This window comes from Clinocottus analis, unplaced genomic scaffold, assembly GCF_023055335.1.
Source record: "Clinocottus analis isolate CAN_PGR_092001 unplaced genomic scaffold, fCliAna1.0.p SCAF_21, whole genome shotgun sequence".
In the NCBI taxonomy this organism is placed as follows: Eukaryota; Metazoa; Chordata; class Actinopteri; order Perciformes; family Cottidae; genus Clinocottus; species Clinocottus analis.
In genome coordinates, this window is record NW_027175943.1 from 8,563,456 (window position 1) to 8,590,926 (window position 27,471).

At 40.9% G+C, this 27,471-nt stretch overlaps 4 protein-coding genes across 5 annotated transcripts in view; 2 read left to right on the forward strand and 2 right to left on the reverse strand.

Moving 5' to 3' along the window:
• The first annotated feature begins 6,581 nt into the window (after nt 1–6,581).
• On the forward strand, nt 6,582–8,981 carry rpl34 (ribosomal protein L34). Its single transcript, XM_068587782.1, has 5 exons — nt 6,582–6,630; nt 6,998–7,069; nt 7,193–7,292; nt 8,624–8,727; nt 8,856–8,981. The coding sequence occupies exons 2-5, from the start codon at nt 7,005–7,007 to the stop codon at nt 8,938–8,940; spliced, it is 354 nt and encodes a 117-aa protein (XP_068443883.1). The 5' UTR covers nt 6,582–6,630; nt 6,998–7,004; the 3' UTR covers nt 8,941–8,981.
• A 779-nt stretch (nt 8,982–9,760) lies between these two features.
• ostc (oligosaccharyltransferase complex subunit) lies at nt 9,761–11,517 on the forward strand. Its single transcript, XM_068587785.1, has 4 exons — nt 9,761–9,990; nt 10,563–10,656; nt 10,743–10,940; nt 11,078–11,517. The coding sequence occupies exons 1-4, from the start codon at nt 9,852–9,854 to the stop codon at nt 11,094–11,096; spliced, it is 450 nt and encodes a 149-aa protein (XP_068443886.1). The 5' UTR covers nt 9,761–9,851; the 3' UTR covers nt 11,097–11,517.
• Nucleotides 11,518–14,415: 2,898 nt separating this feature from the next.
• On the reverse strand, nt 14,416–22,143 carry etnppl (ethanolamine-phosphate phospho-lyase). Its single transcript, XM_068587961.1, has 13 exons — nt 22,085–22,143; nt 21,640–21,758; nt 21,075–21,234; nt 19,727–19,801; nt 19,226–19,319; nt 18,183–18,299; nt 17,305–17,387; nt 16,868–17,093; nt 16,491–16,645; nt 16,071–16,160; nt 15,542–15,672; nt 15,142–15,212; nt 14,416–14,927 (listed from the first exon to the last, which is right to left on the reverse strand). The coding sequence occupies exons 1-13, from the start codon at nt 22,141–22,143 to the stop codon at nt 14,826–14,828; spliced, it is 1,482 nt and encodes a 493-aa protein (XP_068444062.1). The 3' UTR covers nt 14,416–14,825.
• A 1,764-nt stretch (nt 22,144–23,907) lies between these two features.
• Nucleotides 23,908–27,471, reverse strand: part of LOC137792143 (collagen alpha-1(XXV) chain) — a 142,455-nt gene continuing 138,891 nt past the window's right edge. The window contains exons 37-38 of one of the 2 annotated variants that reach the window (XM_068587643.1): nt 27,159–27,197; nt 23,908–26,085 (exon numbers count right to left, since the gene is read on the reverse strand). In XM_068587643.1, the coding sequence (XP_068443744.1) occupies nt 26,059–26,085; nt 27,159–27,197 (66 nt within the window). In that variant the 3' untranslated portion in view covers nt 23,908–26,058. Of the gene's footprint in view, nt 26,784–27,158; nt 27,198–27,471 lie in introns of both variants that reach the window. The other variant, XM_068587642.1, reaches the window with a different exon arrangement.

Here is a 27,471-nt window from a genome sequence, read left to right on the forward strand (position 1 = left end):
CCTTGAAATGTTTCACAGAAAACCTGCAAAATACACTTGAGGTTTGGTGTTTGAAAGAAGTTTAGAGGGCAGAAAGAGTCTAATTGCAGAAAGGAGCGTGGCCCAAACTGAAAGGCATAAATGCAGTTTCTGCTCAGTTGAAAGCAAAACATTCAATGATTCTTTATATGTTTTATACAACCAACAATTGATTATTTGAAAAAAAAAAAGAGATTATAGGGAAACACAAAAAAAAATAAAGAAACTGAATAAAAGTAATTGTTAGTTGCAGCCATACTTAATGTTCACAACTTTTACAGTTTTTAGCAAATTGTTTTGAAGAAGTCTCTATCAATAGGACTTTTCATCTGAATTGAGGAACAGAAAAGACTGTACAAGTCAAAGTTGAGATTTATTTAAGGTGTGTTAACCTTGTGTCCACCTGGCTGTAGGGAGATGTGATAGTAAACCACAGAAGTTAGTCTGAATAACAACTGTACAGCAAAGGATGTCACAAAAGCTGATCCATTGGTTTTAAAGGTCATGTTTAGCTGTATGAGCCCATGCATCAGATCGATATCATAAAGTGCACTCTGCGCCTGTGATCCCACTTCTTCAAAATTGTATCTCTCAATATTTTTGCCTATCAAATGAGATCCCATCCAGGCCTTTGTCAGCTCTTTTTTGAACAATGGCCCCCAGTGCACACACTGCCTCTCCTCCATCCCGCCGGACAGACCGCTCTTGATCTGGCTGCATTTCCAGCCTAAAAGTGATGACTGGCCGCCGGTCATGTGGGTTGCGCAGGGGACGAAGGGGTTTTGGAGGGGTGATGGTGCCAGTTGTTTTGATTTGGCTGAAATCTGCGCTGGGACAAAAACAACAGAAATTTCCATGCTGGCCCTGCCCCCCAACCGGTCCACCCTCGCTTTGGCCCGGCAGCTAAATCCGAGCCTTTGTGTCCCACATAGTTGTATGGATTTGTCAGCAATGGGGTTGGGTGGAGGGGGGGGGGGGGGGGGGTAGATAGGGTGATGATAACCAAGCAAGTTCTTTTTCCGGTGAAGAGGGAAGAACAATTGACTGAAACAAGGTATTGAATTAGCTCCATTATACAAGTCATATTTGTTCATAAGCACACCAGACGCAGTTTGGTCCTGCAGATGAGAAAAGCAGTAAAATTGGAGAGTCCCAAGATAAGCTTTTTCTAAGAGACTTGCTCCGGATTAGACGTTGAAAGCCTCATATTAGCAACCCCCCCCCTCCCACCCATCCCTCCCACACCACCACCACAAGTCTGTACAAAGAGGCTTGGACAGACCACCTGCCCCTTAGGAAAATGCGGTCAGCAAAACAAAATGGGCACAGGCACCAATGGGATGCTCAGATGGTAAATAGTGAATCAATGAGGCTCTTAAAACAGCTGAGTAAATGTATTCAAAAAGACAAATGGTCTGCGAGTTAAAAACACAAAAGCAAGATTGTTCAAAGATAAAGTGGGAGAGACCATTTTAGCTGAAAATCAGGGGTGGATGGGAATATTCATTTTAGCAGCAGCAGCTCTGAAGAGATTAATGAATTGATAATCCACCGGCAGGACTGATCACTAAGTGCTGGAGCTGATTAGATACGAGCCCACAGTGTGAAAGTGAGACCCTACCTTTACTGGTGGTCCTAAAAAACACATGGTGCAGCCCAGATCATTTTAATGAGATCTAAAATTGTACCTTTGTTATGTTCCCATAAATCAATTAATTGTCCTTCATGTTTTTTGGTGTGAAATGTGATATAGTCACTATATAAATGTTGTCAATGTACAACAACAGTCGGAAATCAATCCTGGTGGGAAAATTGTACTTAGCTCAACGCTAACATCAGTTTGCTAGCATCCTCACAAAAGACAACGCAAACATCCTGGCATTTGGCGAGTGTGATGTTTGGCGGGTGCTAAGAGTATTATTAGCACGCTGACATTTGCACTTCACACAAAGTCCAGCCGAGGCTGATGTTCGTGTCTTTAGATTTACAAGTATTTGGTCATGTGCCAAAAGTATTGGACAAAACGTGTGGAGATGGAGAGTGTAGAGACAAAAATGTGGAGATGTAGTCAAGTATCGAGTCATTGCAAATAATCCTGTATGGAACAGTAATGATGTTACTAAATTTCATTACACTATCCAATCTTTGTTTATATATTTAGGTTATTTATTTATTGTTAAGAGTCAACCTCCAGCTGGCATAAGTCATTTGGATTCATCCTTTAAGGACATTGACTGCCTGTGCACCATTTCATGGCATTGCATCCAGCAGTTGAGATGTGAAAAATCCAAGTGGTGTCTGACCAAGAACAAAAGCTTCCATCCTTTCAGCCAGCATTGGGAAAAAAAATAAGTTTCTTTAAAGTATAAAACAAGGTGTTTTATACTTATACACCACAAAGTGGTTAAGGAGGACCCGAAAGCCAAAAGTATATTTTTATTTCAAAAGCCAACAAAATGACAAACCTCCAAGGGCCATCGGGGAAAAAAGGAGATGAATGAATAAAAACAGGAATCACAATAAAAGGGACAGGGAGGCGGCTCACAAAACCAGAACAGGACGACCACCGTCTACTCACACAGAAGACGCCATGCGAGCCCACACTGGACACAAGACTAACAGGATTTAAATACACAGGGCAACTGGCAGGTGATTGGAAACAGCTGGAAACAATTAGCAGACAATCAGAGGATCACATGGGCAGGAAGTGCAGGGGACAGAGGACAGCAGAGGCAAGGACTTTCAACATAAAACAGGAACACAAAACACACCACGGCACTAAATCCATGACCTACAATTGTCCTCAACCCATGTGTCGTGATTATTCGAATTCTGACATTATTGCAAATCACAGGCCAAAAAGGGGCTTCGTGCCACAAGCAGACATTTACATTTACTTACTGTATATTAACCTGCTTGCGCGCATTCATCAAAATAGTCAGCTCAACATTGATTTTGCAGAAAATAATATTTTCCCCCGACACCTAGAACAGGTATGAAATCAGTCTCTACAGACAGAGAGCACGGCGGTCTCAACGTGAATCTGTTGTGGAGAGCAGGTACGAGTGTATTTCATCCAGGATAAGTCTGAGTGTTTGCCAGGATGCTGAACTTTGAATTATTACAAACTGGATTGCTTGCATACCTTTTGTATCATTAGTACACTATAGATTACACTTTACATTTGACGGGAAGCCACATTATGTATTAAAGTCAAATATATAATCTTAAATAGATTTCTCTGCCGGGGTCATGAGCTTAACTGTTGTATAAATCCAATCAATCTTTGCCTTTTGTAGCAGGACGATACCACGGAATGACACGGGGGACAAAAGAGTTGCATCGATCTGGACGTGGCGTTTAATATTTCATGGCGATGTGGCCACAAAGAGCAGATTGTCGTGTTTGTTGGAGGCAATTTAATGCGAGGGTTTCAAGGTTCAAACGAACAACAATATTCTGGACTAGAGCCTATATTTATTTGTTTAGCTGTGATTGAGATGCAGAGGGCAGCATTGATACATGGCGTGTGCTGCATTATAAGGTTAATCCTTGTGCCAACCACCACACAGATGGGCTGGCCTGCTGGGTTGCAGGGTCGAGGTCCCCAGGGGTGAAGAAGTTGTAAATCGCTGCTCCAAAAAAAAAAAAAGAAAAAAAAAAAAAGAGAGTAGTGCACTCTTGCAAAAAAATCCGACAACTGAAAAAAAGTTGAAAAATGTTTCATGCTCTGATGTCATTAGGAAGGCAAAAGCAGAGCTGTAATCCTATTTTAATCGCAGTGGATTTATTAAACAGGAGCAGCAGGTTTAAATCTCAGCAGATTACACAGAAGGCCCAAGGAGATGTGGAAAGGGGGTAGGGGGGGCGGAGAGGCTTGCGTAATCAAGTGCACTTAAGGTGATATGGTTCATCTTTAACGAGTCAGGGGCGCTGAAAAAGTCAGGGACTCGAAATGTGAGGAGTAAATCTAAATGATCCAACCATCATTCATTTATTGACATGTTGTTGGAAGACCTAAATTAAATATTGTGTCTTAGAATAATTACTGCTGATAAGATTAAGACAGAGTGCCTGCAGATGTTCCTAATTATTTGGATGTGTGTGTGTGTGTGTGTGTGTGTGTGTGTGTGTGTGTGTGTGTGTTCATCGCAGTGTCTCTTGGAGTCGGTGCAAATCTCCTTGGCACCCTTTGTCAAAGACCTTGATTCTCGTGAAGAACTGGTTAAGCCCAGGTCGCGTCACATCTGGACTTAATCAAATCAATCCCTGAACAGAACATGTGGGACCAGCCTCAACTACCGAGAGGTCATCAGTAACACAAAGTTTACAATGAAAAAAACACAATGGGTGCAGGGTGTGGTCTTCATGTTTGTCCTATTGCTCGTCACACATTCACAAAAGGTGTCGTGGAAATGCGATCTTGCTACTCGTGTGTAAGTCAACTTACGGGACATTTCCATATCACAAACGCTGCAATTAATAATAAATGTCTCTCTCTTATGGATTTGGTTCTCTCCTACAATGCAAAATACAATATATTAATACTGCTCCTGATTGGACCAAGTTAATGCACCAATTGTTTGAGGCAACGCTGTAAGTATTCAATTAGTATCGAGTCAAATAATGGATTTGTTGGTGAAACAATATTCCCAGGTGCCCTGATTAATCTCCAAACAATGCATAATCATGAACTTCCAGCATATGGATTTCTGACTGAGTTAAGCATGAAACCAGACAGTTATTTTCACGGCTTAAAGAGAATGTGAATCGCGCCAGCGCTCTTTACAGAGCCTCGCTTTGTCACTGAACTTTGCCTTTGCCAAATATTTTTGTCTTAAAGGACGCCAAGCTCACCATCTGTTGGCTGTGCTTGGCACATGTCTGTTTTGTGACACAACACCTCTTTGATAGGGAGCCATTTTGAGCTATTTCTCTTATTTTTAGAGCAAGGGAGTGTGCTATGTGGATATTGGCTGGTATTGTGTATGGCATGTACATTAAAAGGGCCTTTACAAAGGGGTGATCTGTTGGAAAGGTTTTAAAAAAGTATAATTGCAACAACTTTGACACTTTTTGGTTGACTTTGGAAAAAGCATTTTGGGAAGAAACTAAACCAAAATATAGCCTTGATTCTTTTGAGATATTAAAGAATAAACATTTACATTTTTGCAAAATTCTGTTTTGAAAAAACATTTAAAATGTTTGTATACATGTTTAACTGTATTAGATCATTTACTATTGCTGTGGATGATTAATACCCTTGTGAGTTTGGGAGCACCATAAAGATGCTGGTGTTTGCATATAAATGATCATTACTGTGGGGCACCTGCAGGGTCGTTTACATAAAAACATCCTTGTCCAACAGATAAAAAAAAGAAGCTGTCTTATTCTTTAGGAAACTCACAATTCTTAGTGAGCTCCTATTTTGATAATATTAGATTTTTGGTTAAAATTAACTTTATTGAAACTAAATGGAGTATGTGCATGCATACATTTCTTCACAATACCAACCAACAACTGTCAGGTACTAGCATACAACTGCTGCCATCTACTGGACAACCCATGCACTGCATTTACATTACAAACAATAGCTCTCCTTTTGGTGTACAGTCACTGACTTTGCTACTTGGTTTTGTAAAGTCCCCTTTAGGAGATATTAACTTATTCTTCTTCTCTAAATTTGACTGGCGGATCACAACCATCTTTCCTCGGTGCAGAGTGTGCAGATTCAGGAATAACTGCTCAAACTAAGAAACAAACAAAACAATACAAAAACCAAACATTAGATTAAAACAACAAAACAAAAATACTACTATTTAGCAGGCCATCTACTTAAACAAACAAACCTTCTCACAACTAAATCCTGCAGGCTCGCCCTATAGCTTTAACAAATCACAACAAAGCTTTATTAACACTCATGGAGGAATTAACTGTCAATGGGCTATTTTTTGCAACGTTTTGACTCGTCAAGCAGGAAAAATACAGTTGCACCTAATCACTTTAATTAGGCTCTAGGTGTGCCAGTAAGCCATGTCAGCAGGCAAGCGAGAACAATAGCAGAGTGCTGGAACTTGAAAATGTAAATGGAAGGCAGCGATCATTACAATTAGTGGTTAAACCTGCACTATATCCTGCAGAGACATGTCAAAATAAACTGTGAAAGGGCCCGAAGGTTTAAATCAAGTGGTCTTAAACACAGACCCTCACCCAAGAGGGCTTCTTTGAGATTTTTTTGGATACATTAAAACAGTGTGCAAGAGGGAATTGTTTTGGAGTGAAGTATGTAATTGTGCTAATTGGTCTCACAAGTACTAGACATTTCACAAATTCAGTAGGATGATATTGACACATATTTTGTATTTGTTTTTACCCTGAATAATGCATAGGCAATTGTCTAATGTAATTTTCAAATAAATTATATTCACTTTACCTTTCCACAATTTAATGAACATCCTATACATGTGTTATACTGTATACTCATCCATGCGTGTAGTAAGAACGAAACACCAGCAGGGGGCAACATTACAGGGAACAGACGTGAAATAACCGGAGAACTTTAACCCGCAACACCCGCCTTGCTCCTTCCTCTTCCGGTATCGGCGACAGCAGGTATGGCGGCGCCCTGCTTTACTCTGGAACATAATGATTTCAAAATCCACTGTAATCCGACGTTTTTAGAATGAAATATAATCGATGTAAAGTCACGAATATACTATAAACAAGTCCTTGTTTCTGACGATGTGATCATTGTTTTAGTTTTAGTTTTCTGTGAGACGTTACAGAGACACCATGTCTGGGTCCTAAAGGCCGCTATTTGTGGCTAGAGTTGTATGCGGCTAGCAGTTACGCAGAAATGCGTTGTAATACCGAAAATAATTAAACGAAGCAGTGTATCTGCCGATTTATTTTGTAACTCTCAGTAACCCATGGCTAGCAATGTTAGCATCATGTCCTAATGCTGAATATTTGTTTCTAGTTTCAACATGGTGCAGCGCCTGACTTACCGCCGTAGGTTGTCCTACAACACCGCCTCCAACAAAACCAGACTGTAAGTTGTAACTGTTTCTTTCTAACGCTTCAGTGTCTTAAGATGCCGCCAGCTTTGTGACGCTAACAAACTCCGTCGCATCTTCTGGTGTAAATGCTGCGTCTCATCATTGTTGTGTTGCAGTTCCCGGACTCCTGGTAACCGTATTGTGTACCTGTACACCAAGAAAGTCGGCAAAGCCCCCAAGTCGGCATGTGGCATCTGCCCAGGAAGACTGCGTGGAGTAAGTACACCCATTGTAGTGACTGCTCTGTGTCGTGTTTTGTGTGTACTGCCATGGTGGGAGCATGCATTTGAGATCTATATGCCCCACATGGAGCTGGTCTCCTTTGTATACTGCCAATCAATTAAAAACAAATGAGCAGCAGTAGTTGACAGAAGTTTTTCCCAGATCTATGAATATGTAACAACTCTTCAGCATTTTGTAGAATGAACGAAGACATAAGTTTCTCTGGATGAGCATATAAGCTCAAAAGGCACTTCAATTGTTGCAACAGTATCTGTCTTGCCTTGCTGTTTCAGACAAATGTTGGACTTCTCCATTCCCATAATGCTACAAAAAAACAGACATATACTATTAAAATCTTGTTCATGTGATGTCCATAAAAACGAGCTCAAATAGTCGCTTGAGTTTTGGACTTAAACTGGCATAGATGCAAACAACTTACCAGATGTTGTGTTTTTTCACTTTGCATTGTGACAGTTTTATTGTGCAGAAAGTCGTCCAAGTGGTCTAAACGTGGCGCTTCATGTTCTGCAAACATGATGGCATTCGCCTGTACTTTTTCCTATGAAAGAGTTGATGTGTAAAGTGCTAGTTCACATTCTCTCACATTAGACTGGTATTTTCTGAAAGTGTAAGATAGACACTTGTTGAGTTATTTGGCGCACAGCCACAACATGGATGGCTAAAACTAAATGTAGCGGCTGGAGGAGGCATCCAGATGTGGCCATTTGAGAATAGGCAGAAGAGAACTTTTGTAATGAAAGATTTGTTCATTCTGTCTTCAACAAACCTGCAAAAAAAAAAGTAAAATGTATCCATTACATTGGAATAATGGAAACAATGTCTTGCAGTTTGTTGGAGAGATCTTAAAACAACTTCTCAAATTAGCCTTATTGAGGACTGGTTCTCATGCCGCAAAATATGGACACTAGTGCTTCTTTTACTGTTATGTCAGTATTCAAGAAGGAAAGATGCGTTGACGCCAGTTAATTTCCAAATCCAAAGTTATAATGTATTTTACACCTCGAAGCAGAAAAACAGAACATTTTCTTGATCAGTCGAGCTGTAGAACTGTAAAGTGTTGCTCAATGAATTCTAAGAAAATGTAAAGGTATTGCATTTATTACCGTGGTAGTAATACAAACTTGTGCTCACTTTAAAGCTGTCACCTTGTTTTTAAATGCATCTTTCAGGATGCCTAAAACATTTCTGTTGCTATAGAGTAGCCTCCAGTGTGGAGTTTGGTTTTATGCATGCAGACCATTTCCATGTTTCACGTTCCCCTGGTGGTGGTGTCTGTCTCATTGTGGTTCTGTGCTGTCTTGTAGATCCGGGCTGTCAGACCTCAGGTTCTATTGAGGCTTTCTAAGACCAAGAAGCATGTCAGCAGGGCCTACGGAGGCTCCATGTGCGCAAAGTGTGTGCGTGACAGGTAAGATGAGTTTCTCTTACTTTGTTGCTGAAAAATTAGACTGATGCATTTGTCTTGGAGTCCAGTCTCTGATTGCATTAATGTGTGTTGCATTATTTCTAAATTGTCTGTCTTGTTTTAATTTTCAGGATCAAGCGTGCTTTCCTGATTGAGGAGCAGAAGATCGTTGTCAAAGTGCTCAAGGCACAGGCACAGAGCCAGAAATCTAAGTAAAATGTGTATTTGTATTGCCACAATAAAAAATGACAAACAAATCCATTTTCTGTGGTGATTTATGTCTTGCTTGCTGTGTTTAATTAAAGAAAATCTGTGTGACTGGTTTGATCTGAAACAAATCTAGATGTATTGCTAATCTGAACAAATGCTAAAACTATTTGGCTGTTCAAATTGTAAGAATATTATATTTGAATCAGGTTTAACATTCCTGTATATGATGGCATTTACTTATTTGGAATTGTAGTAATTTTTACAGACTGGTTGAACGTGAACATTTGTGTTAAAATGAAACACATGGCAAAGATACCCACTCGTTTGAGAAACAAAACACCTTTTTAAATGGATAGTTATAAACTTTTGGCCTTAACGTGCCAAGAGATTACACCTATAAAACTAAATATTTGTATGAAGTGATTTTGTCAAGATTGAATTATTTAATTTAGAATAAATGATCCATCGCGATTAGTAAAACGTTTTTACTTGTGTCCATAGTGATGCATATATCCACAATGTAACACTAACATCACAACCAAAGCTACTGGAAATAAATCACTGTCTTGTCTAGTTCTATAAACATTTCCGTGTAGTACACAGTAAATTACATTTACAAAACCATGAATGTTGTGCCACAAGAAATTGGAAAGACGAGTTAAATGCTTTTTAATGTATTTTTTTATTGCAATCCAGCAATAACTATAATTAGGACACTTATTTGTTAAGTATTGGTGCATCACACTAAAATAACCGAATAACCATGTGTAACTTATACGCGTTGGAGAAAGGTGGGCTGCCCAGTGCGCAGGGAAAAAAGCATGTACTTCCGGGACACGTCAACATAGTGGCTTCCCAGACGGATACCAGCCGAGCGACAGCATCTATCCTGTAGAGAGAGGATTTATTTTCAAGTCATGGAGACATTATACAGTGTTCCGTTTGTTTTGCTTGAATGCCCGAATGTGAAGCTGAAGAAGCCGTCGTGGCTGCACATGCCGTCGGCCATGACTGTGTACGCGGTCGTTATCGTGTCCTACTTTCTCATCACCGGAGGTAAATAAATGCTAATGCTACATTGCTAGTGTGTTAGCGATGAATACACTGTCTCGGTGGGTCGTGAAAAAGGTTAAAGTAAATTCATGGTAAATGAATATAATGCCAGATAACATGAAAGGCCGTTGGTTGCATTTATGAAACAGCTTGCTAAATTTAGAGCGGTTAACACAATGGACGAGAGAGTAAGTTGAGAGCTAATAAGCTAACTGCAGTTGAGCTAGCAACAGAGTGCATACAATGCCATTGATTAGGGTCAAACAGTAATGTTAGTAAAGCAAGGCACGTTTATTTTTATAGCACATTTCAACAACGTGGCGATTCAAATGGCTTCAAATAAAAGCATCAAAACATAATGCAAACATTTAAAAACAATTAAGACCATTCATTAAAACATAGGAATAACATGGAGTTGTGAGATGCAGAAATTGATTAATATCCTTGAATCTGACTCAATTAAAAGCAACAGCAAACATTAAAGTCTTAAATCTGAATTTAGTAGTGTAAATGTCAATCAGATTAAATAGTTCTGTCTTGAACATGCTGTGTCTTGAATCTCCCCCACGTCATAGGCATCATCTACGATGTTATTGTAGAGCCACCAAGTGTGGGTTCAATGACCGATGAGCACGGACACCAGCGACCGGTGGCCTTTTTGGCTTACAGGTATGTCGTTTTAACACTTTGTGAGCACTTAGACATGTTACAGGCGGGGACACATTGCCAATGCAAGTACATTTGTTTTTTTTCAGAGTAAACGGACAGTACATTATGGAGGGACTGGCTTCCAGTTTCCTTTTCACGATGGGAGGTCTGGGCTTTATCATCCTGGACCGCTCCAATGCACCAAACATTCCCAAACTCAACCGCTTCCTGTTGCTCTTCATCGGTTTTGTCAGCGTTCTCCTCAGCTTCTTCATGGCCAGAGTATTCATGCGCATGAAGCTGCCGTAAGTCTAAAGCTTGTTTCCTTTCTTCATCTCTCATATTTATTATTCTAACACCAATCTGTGTCCTTGTGAAGTCACTGACGGCCCATAATTTTAGTGTCACAATGTCATAACAAATGGATAATTTGTGTTTTCAGAGGATACCTCATGGGCTAAAGACAAAAAGGAGCAGACTTCAAATGATTTGGAAGGACAGAGGACAACAACACATGGGTGCCAAACTAAAATGTGGATAAACGCAACACTTTCTATAATCAACCAGAGGACTGAAAGCACTGACCTTGCTCAAGAAATTAGACCTGGCTGCACTGACGTCTCGCACTGGCTCTGTCTCATTGGTGTTCTTTGACTTTCTTCTCTTTCCAAACAAACGGATGCAGCAGAGGAGCATCACAGCGACATCATTATTATATCCAGGGCCCTCTCTCTGTACTTCTGTAGCATCCTCAAGAAATTTGCTTTAACAAAAAAAAGGCTATTTCTAAGTCACTGGAGAAGAAAAAGAGGAAGTTACTGAACACTGTTGGCATGGAGCCACTGGTTTTGAATCGGGATTAGCATTATATTAATCATTTAAAGGGCAGTCTAAACAATGTTTAAGTTGTTTGTTTTTGTAAGGAAATTGTAAAAGAAAAAGGCCTATAACTTGTCACAGTTGCATTTTTGTACAAGTATCTGAAATAAATCTTCTTTTCAGAGCTCCTCGATGTTGTCGTATGTACTGTTGTCTATAAACATATTTAGAGTTATTTTCTACATTGTGTCAAGAGATACAACAGACAAAGATTAAATTATGTACATAATTTATGTACATAATGTGGCCTGATTGTAGGTGATAAGTCTGCACAAGAATTGTGATTTGTCCTCCAGAAGATGGCGCCACATCTACCAGGTAGAAAGTTTTCCTGTCCAGTAATGTGAATTCAGTTCTGAGCCTTTTGACGCTAATGTGATAGAGAGAGATGTATTAGTTATAGTTATCTATCCTAAGGGCAATGTAAGTGGGAGCTTATGGTTATTGTGTCCTAAATCAATAGTTTTTCAGGTTTGGATTTCATATTATAAATAAATCACAATTGGCTATTTTTTTATTGTTTAATAAACGTCCAATTCAAGTCAGAGCTCCCTCACAGATCTGCATACTTGTTACCATCTGGTTCAGCAGTGCATGAAGTACACACCCCATTACACACCAAGTTGCAGTGTCTGCGAAAACACCATCTGTTGACAAAAGGGCAATTGGTTGTACCTCCTAACCCTGTTTTTGCAGAGAGGGAAGTAACGCTGCTTTGTAAATAGAGTTTTGTTTAAACTGGAAAAACAATTCCCACTCAAGAAGCAATGCTAAGGTTTCAGAAGGCCAAAAATAATCAGCGTTACATTTGTATGTCTAAGGCAAGAGTTTTGACAGTGGGTAGCTTTTGGTCACTAGACTCATAACAAACATTAGATGTTTGACAAAAGAAAATCCCAGATTTTATAATCTAATCAGACAGAGCACACCTGTGCTGACATGCACAGTACACTTGGGAAAGTCAGTTCATAGCTGTACCTCCCCAAGTCCAAATACCGTAGACGTGTGCTCGGGGTCGGTACAAACGGATGGTAAATAATTGCCTAATGCACTTAGTAGGTAAATACAATATATCTACATGTTGAAGTAATAAAAACGGGAAGCAGTCATAACGTGTCGCTGTACTTTCCACCATGCACACATTAGGGATGTTAATTCTTTGCAAAATGCTCAAACTATAAAATACTTCTACTCACTTGTCTCTCTTTGATTTTCCCTCTGACCTCATCTTATAAAACAAACAATGTACTTCACTTTATTAATAAAACAACGCGATGCAGTAGTTTGCACAACACAGAAACCACTTTTAGTCTCTTTCCACACTCCACTAGAACGTTTCCTCTCCTTTCCTCTTTCCGTTTTAGCCCTTCACAATAAAAGCCCCAGAAACGTACAACAGACATTGCTTCAAACACGCAATATAATATCTTAAAGTTATAACAAAGCATGTCAAAACAATCCAACAAAACTGCTGCACTAAAGAGCATGAGCCGATCAGAACAAAGGATATTAACTGCAAAATTCTGCAACTTTTTTTTCTCAACTTTGACCTGTGGAGCTGACATGTGGATTTGTCCAATTCTAAATTTAGCAGCAGTTGCAGAGACATATACAATTCGTTTTTACAGGTAAGGAGCAGCAACAAGCAGCAGCAGCTAGCCTAGCCTAGCTGCACCGTGGAGGCAGTGGCATCAACAATGGGCGCTGGCAGAGAGCCAAGCGGGGTAAAAAAAACAAAAAACTCATCCAATGCTGTTTACTTCATAAACACAAAGTCCATCCTTCTCTTTGTTAACAGTTAAAAAGTGCGCTTCGTGGACACCAGTGAGGATCCCCTCCATAAAAAAGGCCGAAAGTAAATCCGCTCGCCACCAACTCTGGTTCTACTCCTCCTTCAGCCATTGACTGTTAAATCACGTAAAACACTAAACATACCTTCTCTTATGTTTCAGCATGACATTTTCTTATTCCTGACAGCCATGTAGCTAGCTTTCTGTTGCGCTGAAGGGAAGTCATACCGGCTCACTGACCAATCACAGCGCATTTTAATGGTCATGCGGGCCCTGCGACCAATCACAATGTCCATAATGCCAGCAGCTATTAACGCTAGCTAGCTGGCCGTTCGCATGTTGTTTAACACAGTACTCCAGCATAGAGAAACAAAAGGAGAAATCTGATTGGACGAGCTATACTTAACCAGCTATCAGGCAAGCCATGCTGCTGGCTTGAGCTGAGGAACAGACAAGACAGGAGCTTGTGCAATAAGAAAATGAACTAGCTATTACTTTGTGATTCTGTTTAGGCTAGCAAATAAGGAAGTGGTGCTTGTTATGTATGTATGTTTGTATATTTATGTTCATGTCTGTTTGGTGGATGTTCATGGGAAATTGGACATGTATAACGCAACAAAGGCTTAGCTGGCCCCGACGGCCCGCCATTGCTAAAAGTCAAGTTGAAAGACATCAAATCATCCACATGCAATAAAATGATGTTTTGGTCTATTTGGCTTTGTTAAGCTGCCTGCTGGGATACTAAATGGCACTTCCTTCCCAATGTCTGCATTGAGTTGGCCTCCACTGGCCTCCTGTCTGCTCCTCTCACTGTTATGGTGAAAAGCTCTGGACTTTAGCCTACTCTCAGCCACCAGAGACTTAGAGAACATCTTGGTTTTTCATTAACACCATAGATGTACTCCATCATTTATTTTTCTCTGGGCCTCTCTTTGACTAAGCATTAGAACATGAAAAGAAGGAAGTTTTTAGAGCCTGGTCCAGTCTGCGTTTAGATGGAACATGGGGACATTGGGAAACAGTTGCACACTTGTCAAACAGTAGCTACTTTTCACCTTTATGTCTATTCCGCATGCATGCGATTCAATCTGACCACGCAGAAGGCAAAGGGCAGAGTCAGACTTCCCACCATTTATTAACAAAGCCTCACATGCAGTCATTATTAAAAAAAAAGATTTATCACCAGAAAATATGTAATGGTCTAAAACAGGTAGTCCACACATTCAATCACAGTGAATAATGTTAATAAATCAGTGAAACTGTTATGAGAACGCTTTAGACATTAAGACACAACTAGATTTGTCTTGACACAATACCTGTTGATTTACCAACATCTGGCTTCCCTGAAAATCATCGTCAAGTGCTTGCTGTCAGAAATTCAAATCAAGAGTACACAGATGGGTGTAGCATGGTAGCTCGCACAATGAAGGGAATGTTTTGCACAAAACAAACATAATAGAGATGTAGTTAAGGGGACCAAGTGGCTTGATTCCCCGGCGCGGCCTCTGTCTGTAGGCAGCGTCATGACCTGATGCGTTTGCTTTGTTGAGGAACTCCTCGACTGCTCCCTCCGTCATGGGCGAACCCACTGGGACGCTGGTGTCCATTTTCATCAGCTGGCAGCTTGAGATAAAAAGGACAAGGAGATGAAGATGAATGGAAAATAAAGTAAATGTAAACATCTGTTGTGGTTGACCATTATACATGTGTCTTCTTTATGCATGATTTAATAAGCCTAAAGCTTTGGTCCAAGTAACTAATTTACTGAATTCTCATGGACACGTGGGAGAAAATGTTTGGCATTAAGAGCGTTTAAAACAAGCAGAGTCGTACATACCTTTCTTTTACTGCTTTCATTCTCTACACTCAATGCATTGGGCATCGTCAAGCCCAAAGTTTCTTCAAGCTCTGGAAACACAATGAAGAAGCCATTAGATGATTTAACTGCATTAAGAGAACGCATTGAGATGTCGCCTTTTGCAAGGCATTTAAAGACAAAGTGGGTCCTGTTCAAGAGGAGTTTCATATATTTTTTTGTTTTACAATAAAAGGATTTGAAGTGACATTACGAAAATGTGTGTTAATTTACCGACCGCAGACACAGACAAAGAGAGTGATGAAAGTTAACTATTCTTTATCTTGATCCCTTTGAAGGCACAAAAGATGACAACATCTTCTAGCGCATCCAAGACAACACCAGAGAAAAAAAAAGTACTGTGAACGGAGCTCTGAAGTACCTGTGAGAATGTGGTCGATTTTCCCCACCACCAGGTCAGCGTCTTCCGTTGTGAAGCACATGGGGGGCTTGAATTTGAGCACATTGCGATGCGGCCCGTCAGCACTAAGAAGGATGTACTGTTCCTTTAGACTGGGAGGGTGGAGGAGGGGAGGGGTGTCAAATGTCAGGTACTGATATCTTAATAATAATAATAATAATTACAAGTGGCATAAAATGCAGCATTTTGATTTCAAAAGCTGAAAATGAAACACGCACATGAATGGAGGTATCATGACTAGATAACGAGGAACTCTAAGGAGCTCTTATTTTCAAATATTATAAACAGGAGTAGATGTGTTTTTACGATTCAACTTGACAATTCCTCCATAAATTGATAAGATTATAGATAAGTGTTCATCTCAGGGCACTAAAGCCATCACGTTTCATGGCTCAGAACGATCAAGCAGCCTCATCGCTTCAAATGCTGCATCATATTTTGTATTATTGTAAATATGACATGAATTACCAATCTGAGTCCTCACACTTACCTATATATGACTTCTTGGGCTTCTGCTGTAGCAGGAGTAAGCTTCAACCGGTCCTTCACAAGCTCCACCCCAGCAAAGAGGCCTCGACCCCTGCAGGACGTGACGCCATTTGTATTAGTAAGCTCTGAACTCTGCTTGTGTTACACGTTGGCTAAAAGATCTTACTTTTGGATCAAAGTAATATCATCCAAAATTGTTGTATCATAGTGAAGGAACGTTTTCAACAGTAGTTTGAACGATGTTGTTTCATAGCAGCTGGAAATCCAATGTAATTTGTGGAATTAAATGTCGGTCCAGGGATTACAAAAACACACATATTCTAGTATTCCAAACTCCAGAGTTCCTATAGTCAGATACGATTCAGCAGTGTCCTGGTCACGTCCTGTAACTGTGTTTGTGTATGTGTGTGTGTGTGTTTACCTGACATCACCAACCAGTGGATGCTTCTCTTTCTGCTTCTCCAGCAGATCGGTCAGGTATCTCCCCACACGCAGCGCATTACCCTGGAGATCCTCTTTCGCGATCACATCGAGGACGGCCATACCGATGGCACATGACACTGGGTTGCCGCCAAACTGAGAAATCCAAAACCCACACACAGAGGAAAGATTACACCGCGGTTGCACTCACAGCACCGGGGAAATCAGCTGCTTGATCATCCTGAGAATCTTTTTTTATTGGGTCATTGATGTCTTTTCTGCCATCTGCCTTTGTATTCTTTTGGTGTGGAGCTACATTATATGAAACAATATCCTAATATATAATATTACTCGCACAATTCTTCCTCATGATCTTACAGTATTGAAATACTCCATTCCAGACGACATGAAGGCCTCTGCCACCTCTTTGGTTGTGACGACACATGACATTGGGTGACCGTTGCCAATAGGCTTTCCCATTGTGACAATGTCAGGCACAAAATCCTCTCCCTGAAGCTGGAAGGCCCAGAAGTGTGTGCCAACACGCCCAAAGCCCACTTGGACTTCATCAGCAATGAAAACACCTCCTGCCTTGCGGACGTGCCTGTAGAGAGGCAGACAGACCAATTAGTTACTCATTCTGTCAATAAGCAACAAGGTACAATACAGTTAATTTGATAGTGGGGTCATCAAAGGAGAATGTTCTCTATTAACCCTTAAATATGCATTCTGATGCAGCAGCGGATGTGTTTTTTTGAGTGTGTACTTTACTTTAAGCGTTTGTTACAAATCTCTGCAGTGACTTGGGTACATACTGTGCCACTTGCTGGAGATAGCCCATTGGGGGAATGACCTGCCCGCCACAACTCTGCAATGACTCAGCAATGAAGGCGGCAATCTGCACAAGAGAAACCCATGAGGCCTATCAATCTAAAGCCAGACTGATAACCTGGAAAAGAGGAGGAGTTCTAGCATCTTTGACCTGTTGATCAGGTCATTTTGAAGTTGTACAAGCAGGAAAGAGTCAATCATTGAACGTTTGAACAGAAATGAACGTTAATGTACTCTAGGGCACTGTGGAGCAAAGCAAAACACAAATGCTGGCCGGGTATTCACTTGACAACAGTACACAGTTGTGTATTTTACAAGATCAGCAGGGTGCAACATTTAATCACATACATGTATCTCTCCAGTATCACATGGGTTATTGTACTCCTTTCGTCGGTTTCCTCCTGTAGACGCATGTCTGCACAAACATCCGTTAGAAACATTCTGTAAAATCGCTCGGCAGAAATCCCGTCCCTCTCGCCAGTGGAAGCCGGGTTGGCTTGAGCTTTTCAATATACCATTAAGGGCCAACAACCTTGGACAATAAGAGTCCCCTAGACAAGTTCTTTTGAACTGGTGTTTGACCCAAAACACCAGAGTGCTGGGCCTGAACCTGAGAAATAGAAAGAAAGAAAGAAAAAGGTGGTAAATCTAATATGTATCGATAAATGAAATGGGGTGATGATTCCATGTTGCTTTCGTACTCAAGGACATTTGACAATGCCAAAGACATGTTTTTGTTATTCAGGGCCATGTCCTTGGAAAAAAAAACAGTCATTTAAATGCAAAATCCAGCAAATAACATATGTCGGCATGCTCCCGCAGTGACTTCTGCTAACACAACCGTGTCAAACACAAACTGTACCTTGCCTCCTTTTTCCTGGACTCCGTGTATTATATCTTTGACTTCATCTGCATATGCTGAGGCAGGGTCGGGGTGGTCTGCTCTGTATTTGCCTCTGTACACATCTGGGCTGGGAGCCTGTGCAAGGGACGAGACATTGAGATAATTAATCGAGTCGATGCACGGGCAACGGCTACGTCCTCATGGGTGTGTGTGTGTGTGAATGTGTGTTTGTGTAGCACTCAAGAAAGGAGTAGGAAAGTGCAGTATTCATGCTACATTTGCTTGATATTTGATGTGTGTGATGGACACCTTTGTCCAAAAATGCAACACATAATGAAAATAGAGGAGCTCCTCAGGATGGAAAAATAAATACAAAAACAGACCGGACGACTCCGCGAACATCTTGGAAAACAACGACAACAAGAGTAATCTGACTTCCTTTGTTGCATTTTCAAACATATGTCAAAACATTTTGCCACACTATATTATATACTATCCATCCTAGCTTGTGCTCATCTGAAGTTTTATGGGAGCCCATGTGGGAAACAAGCAGAGCTGCCAGAGAGCTGGCCAGTACATTTCTCAAAGTAAATGTGGTCCGTGCTCTGACAACACCTGGTAAAGTTCTCAAAAGCGCCTCTGTGGTTGTTCCTCCTGTAGTCGGCACAGTTTGCTGTGATGACACGCACACAGACTCGCAAGGTGAAAACAACAGGGAGCTTTTCTGCTTCATATTTTTTGTGTCAAGCCCAAGATGACTTCATCAAGGGAGGCAATTTGAATCATAAATGAAATAAAGTGATCCTTTAATTTTTCAATAAAATTTTTTTAAAAAAAAAAAGACATTGGGACTTAGGCATCAACCACTCATACAAACAGATTCATTCATTCGCATTTACAAATGTTCTCGTATATTACGAATGAACTATTCTCAACGCGCACTGATTTACACAGTGGGAGAGAACGCTGAGAAAAGAACACAAAAATGTTCTTGCACACATGTCAAAAACATGTTTTGCTGAGGCGCAGGAGAAGCAGCGGGGAAAAGAAAAAGCACTCACCACATGGACTGATTGATTTTGCTCAGTATCTGACGTTTGGTGGCTCTTATAGGGACTGATGTCGATGAGCGATGAGACATGGCCGTGATACGCGCTGCAAACAAAGCAAACACATGCAGGCCACGGACCGAACCGGTCAGTTCTCTCACTTGCAATATGCCCTTTTCCCCGGCATCCATTTGGACGTCATGTGTAGTTGATGAAATGGCCGATGGCCTGCTCTACTCGGTGTGCCTCAGCCATTCCAGTGAGCCAGCATGCACAATACCAGGGCCCTGACACGATTAAACACATCCATATTTGATCCTATTCATTACCCCTGTGTTGACAGGTCAAATAGTCTGCTGTGAAAAGGGCCTATATCACGTGGTGTGTGCAAAACAAGGGCATGTGAAGCCAGAACTATCTTCACAAGACAAAAGTACACCATATTTAAAAAGATTTTGCTCATCTTGCACTGAACCAGGTGTTTTTGAACAATGACGAGGAAAAAACACCTACTTTTCCAACGTGATGACGTCTTTGTGGCCAGTGTACTGCCATGCGAGTCGAAGGGCCAGGTCGTTGGCTTCAGAGCTGAAGTTTCAAAGGGCAAGGGTTACTTTGAGTTACTCAGTCACTACAGAATACACAAGGGCCATGGACGTCATGAGCATGTATTGTAAGGGCATATGAGTGACACCTACTTATGCAATTTCAAAGCGTAATTAAGCTTAAATATCTGAGTGATGAAACACATTTTTATTTACATTGTTCTGGCCAAAATAATGTAACTATATTTACATACATGTGTAGTCTCTACAGGACCTGTAGCAATATTAGTAACATAATTAATTGCCCAACCCATATGTTGTTGTATTGTGACATACGCCTCTTGCACATTGGCTTAAACAAGTTACTCTTTTCAGTGAAAATGGGATCACATTGCAAAACAACTCTGAACCGGAGATTAAATACGCAGCCTCCACATTGACTAGTTGTCTTCCTCGCAAAGGTCAAATATGTGGACACACAACAATGGCCATTATTATGTTGTTATAACAGCCTGAATTCTTCTGGGAAAGCTTTTAATGTGATTCTGGAACCTGGCTGCAAGGTTTCCCACCTTTTCAACCACAAGAACATGACTGAGGTCGTCCCTTTCATGCCTATACGTTAGATGCTAGATGGGGTCAAGGTAAGGACATTTCAAGGTAAGGAAGCACAATATTGTCTAAAATGGTGTTGTATGCTGTGGTTTTTGCCTGAAGTGAAACTATATATAACTATAGTCTTCAGTATTTGATTGCATGTCAGTGCACTGTTGGCATGTTGCACATGTCTTAGAATATCCTCTCTTCTCTGTTTTGTATTCCAATGCATGTTTCCTCAGACAGGTAATTCCTGTTCACAGTGTGGAAGTAAATATGTAACCAAGCTAGACTTGTCAAGTTTGAAGACAAAGGTTGTCTCGAGCGCCTGTGCAAAGGCTAAGAAAGCGAGACATACTTTTTATTATGTTATCGTTATTTTGTCTCGTAATCCTTTCTGACCCGAAATGTTCACTTTCATTTTTATGCATTAAGTCAACTTCTTTTGTTGTTGTACATAATTATCATTGTCATAATTATCACGCAGTTGTAGCACTTTAGTCGCTTTGGAAAAAAGCGCCAGCTAAATGAAATGAAATGTAATCACACTTTAAAATCCAGACGGGCCAGAGGCTAATCCAAAGATGAGCCGCCCCAACTGTCTCATTCTCTCACGCATGTTGTTCCCTCTTGATTACAGTTAATTGCTAGCTAGTCTCTCAAGTAATTTAAGCCGACATGAGAAAAGATATGAATAAATGATCCATTTCCCCACGTACCCTGAGTTGACAAAGTAGCACACAGAAAGCCTGTCGGGCAGCGTGGCCTGCAGCCTCTGGGCGTACAGGACGAGGTTGTCGTGCAAGAATCGCGAGTTGGTGTTGAGCATTTCCATCTGCTGAACTCCGGCCTTCACGACATCCGGGTGGCAGTGGCCCACTGGGGGAATGGAAGAAAGGATGCACACACACAGGAATAGAACCGGTCCTCACGGTCAGGACAACAACAACAAAAAACACGCTTCTGTAATTTGAAGCCAAAAACGTACGACGACAACTGATATTAAAAGACACATAATTGGAGGCCACAGGTTTAAATGAAAGAGTGGTGAATGTGGTCGGTCAGGAGGCATTCATGTCTGCCTGCAAGCTGTAGTGCACCATTAGTCACTCCAAACGAGGTTACAGAGCAGATCAGTTGGTAAAGTCGGTCTGCTCGTGCACTCCAGCGAGAAACAGTCCTCAAATATAACACCTCTATAGCCTGGAAGGCGCATTTGAATGCCAGCAGTTTCTGCTGGACCTCAAAGTGATACACGAATAGATGAGAGTTGAATGTGTTTACCATGAGCCACATTGTTGATGCAATCCAGGTAGCTGTGTCCTTTTTCATCGTACATGTACTGGCCTTTGGCTTGCACAATCTTGATGGGGTCATGGCTGAAGAAAATCTTACAGGATGGCCTGCAGAGGAGCCAATATTGATATTTCCACACGTGCAAAATGTGCCCTTCACACACTGATTTAACAGGTGTCGCTATGTACAGTGATAAAGATAGTCATACTGTGAAAGGACACAACATAACAAATAGTGAATTAACTGCTGCTTAGCTACAAATATACCACCTCAGTAAAAAATACAATTCATTTTCGAAAATTGTTGAGGGAGAAAACTCTATAAATTCCCGTCTGAAAAAAAAAGTTTGCACTCTTTCATGCTGCCCCTATGGAAGTCTCTCGCAGTAACACGTTACACTGTCAATGTGACAGCTGGGTGTCAGTGGTCTTACCCAATGTGCTTCTTCCTCAGCTCTATCGTCTTCCTCTTCACAAATATTTCCGCAGACATCCTGCTGTTGCTGCGCTCACAGGACGACGCACTCCTTCGAAGATTAGCAACAACATCTGCTTGAGCACAAATAACCCAGCTGTACCTCCAGACAAGGGGCTGGGCCACACGTGCGCGCGCGTACAGGCAGAGGGAGAGAGAGAGAGAGGGAGAGAGAGAGAGAAACACGGACACACGCGTACGCACGCGCTCTCAACAGTCTACAGCTGGTCGCAGGTGCCTCGAGGCTTCCCGGCTGCTTCAATAAGCCCCTGTTCTACAGCATCGCTGAAAAGATAAGCGTAAAGAGCTGGTGTATATGTATTTCCATGTTTATTCGACTTACAATATTTCAGAAGCAGACGCATTTCCTTCCAAATGATTCGCCCACTCGTCGACACTTCAGTGGGACCCATTGGACTTTCTTCCGTCACAACATTGAGTTTTGGCTTACTTTACAAAACAAGTATAGATTTTAAAACCAATTTATCAGAAAAGAAAAACGACGCAGTACAGTGCAGATAATAGTTCATAAGCCAAACACTTAACATGCTAATAAACACTGACAGAAGTTGTATTTGCATAAATAAAAGTGCATACACTTGCTTTATAGTTAGTTTAAAGATGTGTTGTATGTGCAATACTGGGCACACTTTAGGTGTAAATCAATATAATGGCTGGTTAGTATAGCTGCAGTTACTCATACAGAGCACATCCTCATAATTATAGTTATGTAACTAAGACACAACATAAGTCTATTGTTTGATGTAATTGAAAGACTGTTTATTTGGCTCCAACAGTACAGTCATATGAAATGTCATCTCAAAATATAATAGCGTGTGAACACCACAGTCTTTAAAGAAATGCCAATCAAGTGGGTAAAAATGATACAAACACAGAACACAAAGTGAACAAAAACCACAACAGTTTTAACAGAAAGCCATGAGGTGAAATTTGCTTCGTCATTTTGCTCCTGAACCAGGACTGCATTTTATTTTGGAGAGTATGCGGCAATACACTTATTTCAGTAAGGCTGCGGTGTATTGAAGGGCACAAATATGTGAGAGTTACCAATAAGAGACCAATGTATATTAGAATAATGCAGATGCATGTGACTTTGTGAATTATCCTATGACAATCAAAGAGGTTTTGATGAGTCAAGTGTGGCTCATGCTACTGTTTCTACTGAGGAAGACTTGACTCAAAGCATTTCTGCAACAATGACTGCCACACACACACACGCGCACACACACACACACACACACACACATACACACACACACAGTCATTTTGGAGCCCCTCCTCTCAGCTCTGCTAATACTGATATGGAAATAAATGTTTGTTATATTTTGGCACATCTGCGGATTAGCAGAATAAACTTCATTTGAATAGCTAACAAGGAAACACAACAATCAAACAAACAAAAAAAAATCAAATAAAAAAATATATAAAATTAGCTGCACATGCTAAAGGTACAGCGACTTGTGAGAACAAATCCTGTCACAAAGGCTGGAAATCAAAACACAAAATCAAATTTAAAAAACAACAACACAATTTAGTAGATATTAAGTAATGGAAACAACGTTTTGAAACACGAGTGAAGAGACAGAATTTGAGGAAATATTTAAACCAATCAAAAATTGAGATTTAATGAAAGGTCCATGTTTACATTTGTTTCTTTGTCTTCTGGTAAATAAACCAGGTAGTGGTATACAGGGCAGCACGCTGAACAAATGGAGCTGTTAGAAATCACGATGACGTGACAGTTCAGCTGCATCGGAACCAAAGTATAAATTGCACTTCTTGTCAAATGAGCACACAGCTTAACAGTACATTAATAATCCACTATACATATATCAAACTACATTCAATGCAGAGAGAGAGAGAGAGAGAGAGAGAGAGAGAGAGAGAGAGAGAGAGAGAGAGAGAGAGAGAGAGAGAGAGAGAGGTTGAAGCGTGAGAAAGAGCTGTGATATTGAACTTTACGCCGGTGCCTTGGCTGGGCCTGTCAACACTCAGGCTGTTGGTACTTTGTTGTCATAGTTCGCTACACAAAATTAAATAAAAAGTAGACAAACAACTGTAAGGCCTATAATCTGAATGAAATGCACAGCGAATACACACTGGTCTGTTTTGTTGTTGTTGTTGTAAATGACCACCTTCATTCACACCAGCCCATTTGTAGAACTATGTGATGCCTTAGGATGATCCACAATTCTTCTTACCATCAAGAGAGACACAGCGGAAAACTGAAAAGCCAAAACAACTGAAAGGAATGCTGTTTAGAACCAAAATGCCTTCGTTTAGGAAATTATACAAAAATAAATAATGACCTGCAAGTAAAATATTGAGACAAATACACAAAATGTATGCACAGGAAAACTTAAAAGTGTTACACACATAAAACCCCAACAACAATAAAGAAACCTGTTGTGTAGTTCTTGCCACTGGTAGAGCGCATCAACTGAGCTGTTGTTGACCTGCTGTCAGATAGCACCTTTAGCATCGAGACGGATGTGCATCCAATGTTTCCAACGATGAGATGAACTGCACAGTCAAACGGAAACCCCATGGGAATAAATCCTCTTGAATCCACCTGCGGTTGCTGCTACATCACAACAAAAATGTTGGCGTTTCACATCTGCTCTGACAGGAAATCATTCATGCTGATTTCTAATGTCGAAGAAAAGGAGTACCGCGAGTATCACCTTGCATAGCAGCCACTATGTCAGAAGGCAATTTGAAATTAAGAAATATGAAAAAGATGGATAAACTCTGTTGAAAAATAAACACATTGCAGCATCTCTTGCCCCATCTGATGTGGAATGTGAAATAAATGGCCACCAGTTAGTGGAAGTTGACCAATTAACTGTCAAATTTGGCTTTTCTGGCACTAAATACACGTTTCCATATGTTATTAAGACAATACATGAGGCGTAAAAGAATATAACGCAACTGAGATTGTTCTGTTCGACATGATCTGCCTTATGAAATACCAGCAACAGGTTGTTCAGCTACATCTGATTGTTGCTAAAGTTCAAGCTAAATGAACCCGACGCTGAAACAATGCTCAGTGCTTCCATTACACTTGCTCAAATTAATACTGGTTTTCAATGTTGGAGAAATCCATAAGCAATAAATTGTCATACATGCAGTGAATCGACGACATTGTACAACTGGCATCCCGTCCAACAAGTCCAGAATGAACAAGTAGCATATTTGTTACAATGCTGGAGGGGTTTTGCGCAAACAATATGAGCTTCTTTAAAACCACGAGTACGATCAGATGCTAGTTCAACATTGTGTAAAAATGTGTCCAATACTCTCACAACAACTCACTTTTTTTTTCTTTTTCTTTTTTTTTTTACCAAACATAGCTTACCCTTCTGAAATAAACACCATTCCAATAATTGAAAATATGATATAAAGTTGTACATGTCTGATAAAGGAATGAATAAAAGCTTGAGGCACCAAAGGCTATCATACACAAAACACAATGTCAAAGAATGAGAGCAAAAAGAAAAAAAGAAATGAACATGATTGCATCCTGTTAGCGCTCTCAGTAGATCTTTAAGCGTTTTGCCTGTTTGGGGAGGCAGACGCTCCGGCTGATCTCCGTGGAGATCGATGAGGCTCTTAGCGACTCTCCTGCAGAATCCATTCCCGGGCCCCGGGGGAAAGGGGGGGGGTCCGGAGCAGGCCGGTCCAATCTCAAATCCATGTGAGCCCCATTTCTTTTCCTAACAGTGCAGCGAGCCCGCTAAGTTCTCCCCTCTTGTCCGGAGACACGTGGGTGTGGGAGGTGCCACACTGGTGATGATGATGTGGATGCTAGGCCACATGAGTGCAACAGCGAAGGCCTGCTGATATCGTACCCTCTGCAGGCGTCACCACAATAAAGCAACAACGAGCAACAGCTTTACTTTCTGGGTATTTTCAGGCTACCAGCCATGGCGTGACTCCCTTTGGGAAGATTAAAGGAAAGCAGAATGTACTAATTTAGAGGGTTTTTTTTTTTTTTTCGTGTGTTAGTGTCGTTTTTCTTCTCTGCAGAAGCCGTGACGCAACCACAAAACAGTGACATGTATGTACAATACATATAAATATAGTTTCATACTCATGCTTTTGCAGGATCAGGGTTGCAATGTTCTGTTTGGCACAGTTCTGTTTTTTGTTTTTTTTAAATGTCTTTTAGAAAATGGTGCTGCATGAATGGGCGGTGAGCTTGTTGAGACCAAACAACACAGAACACCTAGCGTTTGGTGTTAGAGAGCAAGTCCAGATCCCCCTCTCCCTTCTCATCCTCCTCCTCCTCCTCATCCTTCCTCGTCTCCTTTCACGCTTTGTGAATCTGTCCGGGCGTGAAGCTCCAGTCTGAGCCATGCAAAGACTACAGAGACAAGTTCTGCCGGATCTGAACTCCACCACGATGCGGATGTGAGGAAGCGGACACGCGTGTCTGTTTTTTTTTGTTTTTTTCCACACGGTGATGTGAGTAGAAGCAGCGTGGAGCGTGAGACGCGGGACGGTTATCTCTTTTTGTTTCATTGTACACATAGACTTCTTTTCTTTTACACATTTTTTTTCCCATTAAAAAAACTATAAATACCATAAAAGAAGCATTATTTACAAACTCCATGCGTTGCAGGTTAGAGCGATCACTGTGAGAAAAAAACACAGGAGAGAGAGAGAGATGAAGGTGGACATTGTTTCATGACCGAGTTGTACAATCACAGTGAGACAGTCAAACGTTGTTACCACTTTTTTTCACAGAAAATCCATGCAAACACAGAGAAGCCGAGACCTACATGAGAAAAAATGAACTGAAAGAGTGAACAAAATATGAGAAGCACTTTAACGTCAATTCAACAGGAAAGAGTTTTTGAAAAAGTCCAAAACTTTAGATTCCCCTTTCCAAATCTTTCCCATAAACCAAAGGTCTGAAAATGGTAATTTTACTGTCACTGTGGCCTCATATTTTCTTCACTCAAATCAGTAAAAATGTGGGTGATCATGTGACTCAAATGTAGTCTCACCTTCTGCCAGCATCCAGGCATTGGTAATCCATCTGGGCCCTGTTTGGAGGAAGTAGCAGGGACGGAAAAAAAATCATGAGAACTGAACGAATAACGGGAGGTTTGGTGTTCACACAAACACCCAGATGCCGCAAGCAAACTGAAATGTACTTCTTCATCGGACCTCTGTGTAACAGGAACTGAACCTACAGTAAACTGTCAATATGACGCTGCGACTTTGGAATTCTTCTTCATCGCTAACGCAGATAACACATTTCCTATGAAGTGTTGTGATAAAATCATATACAGTATTGCATGTGATGGCAACCGCAAA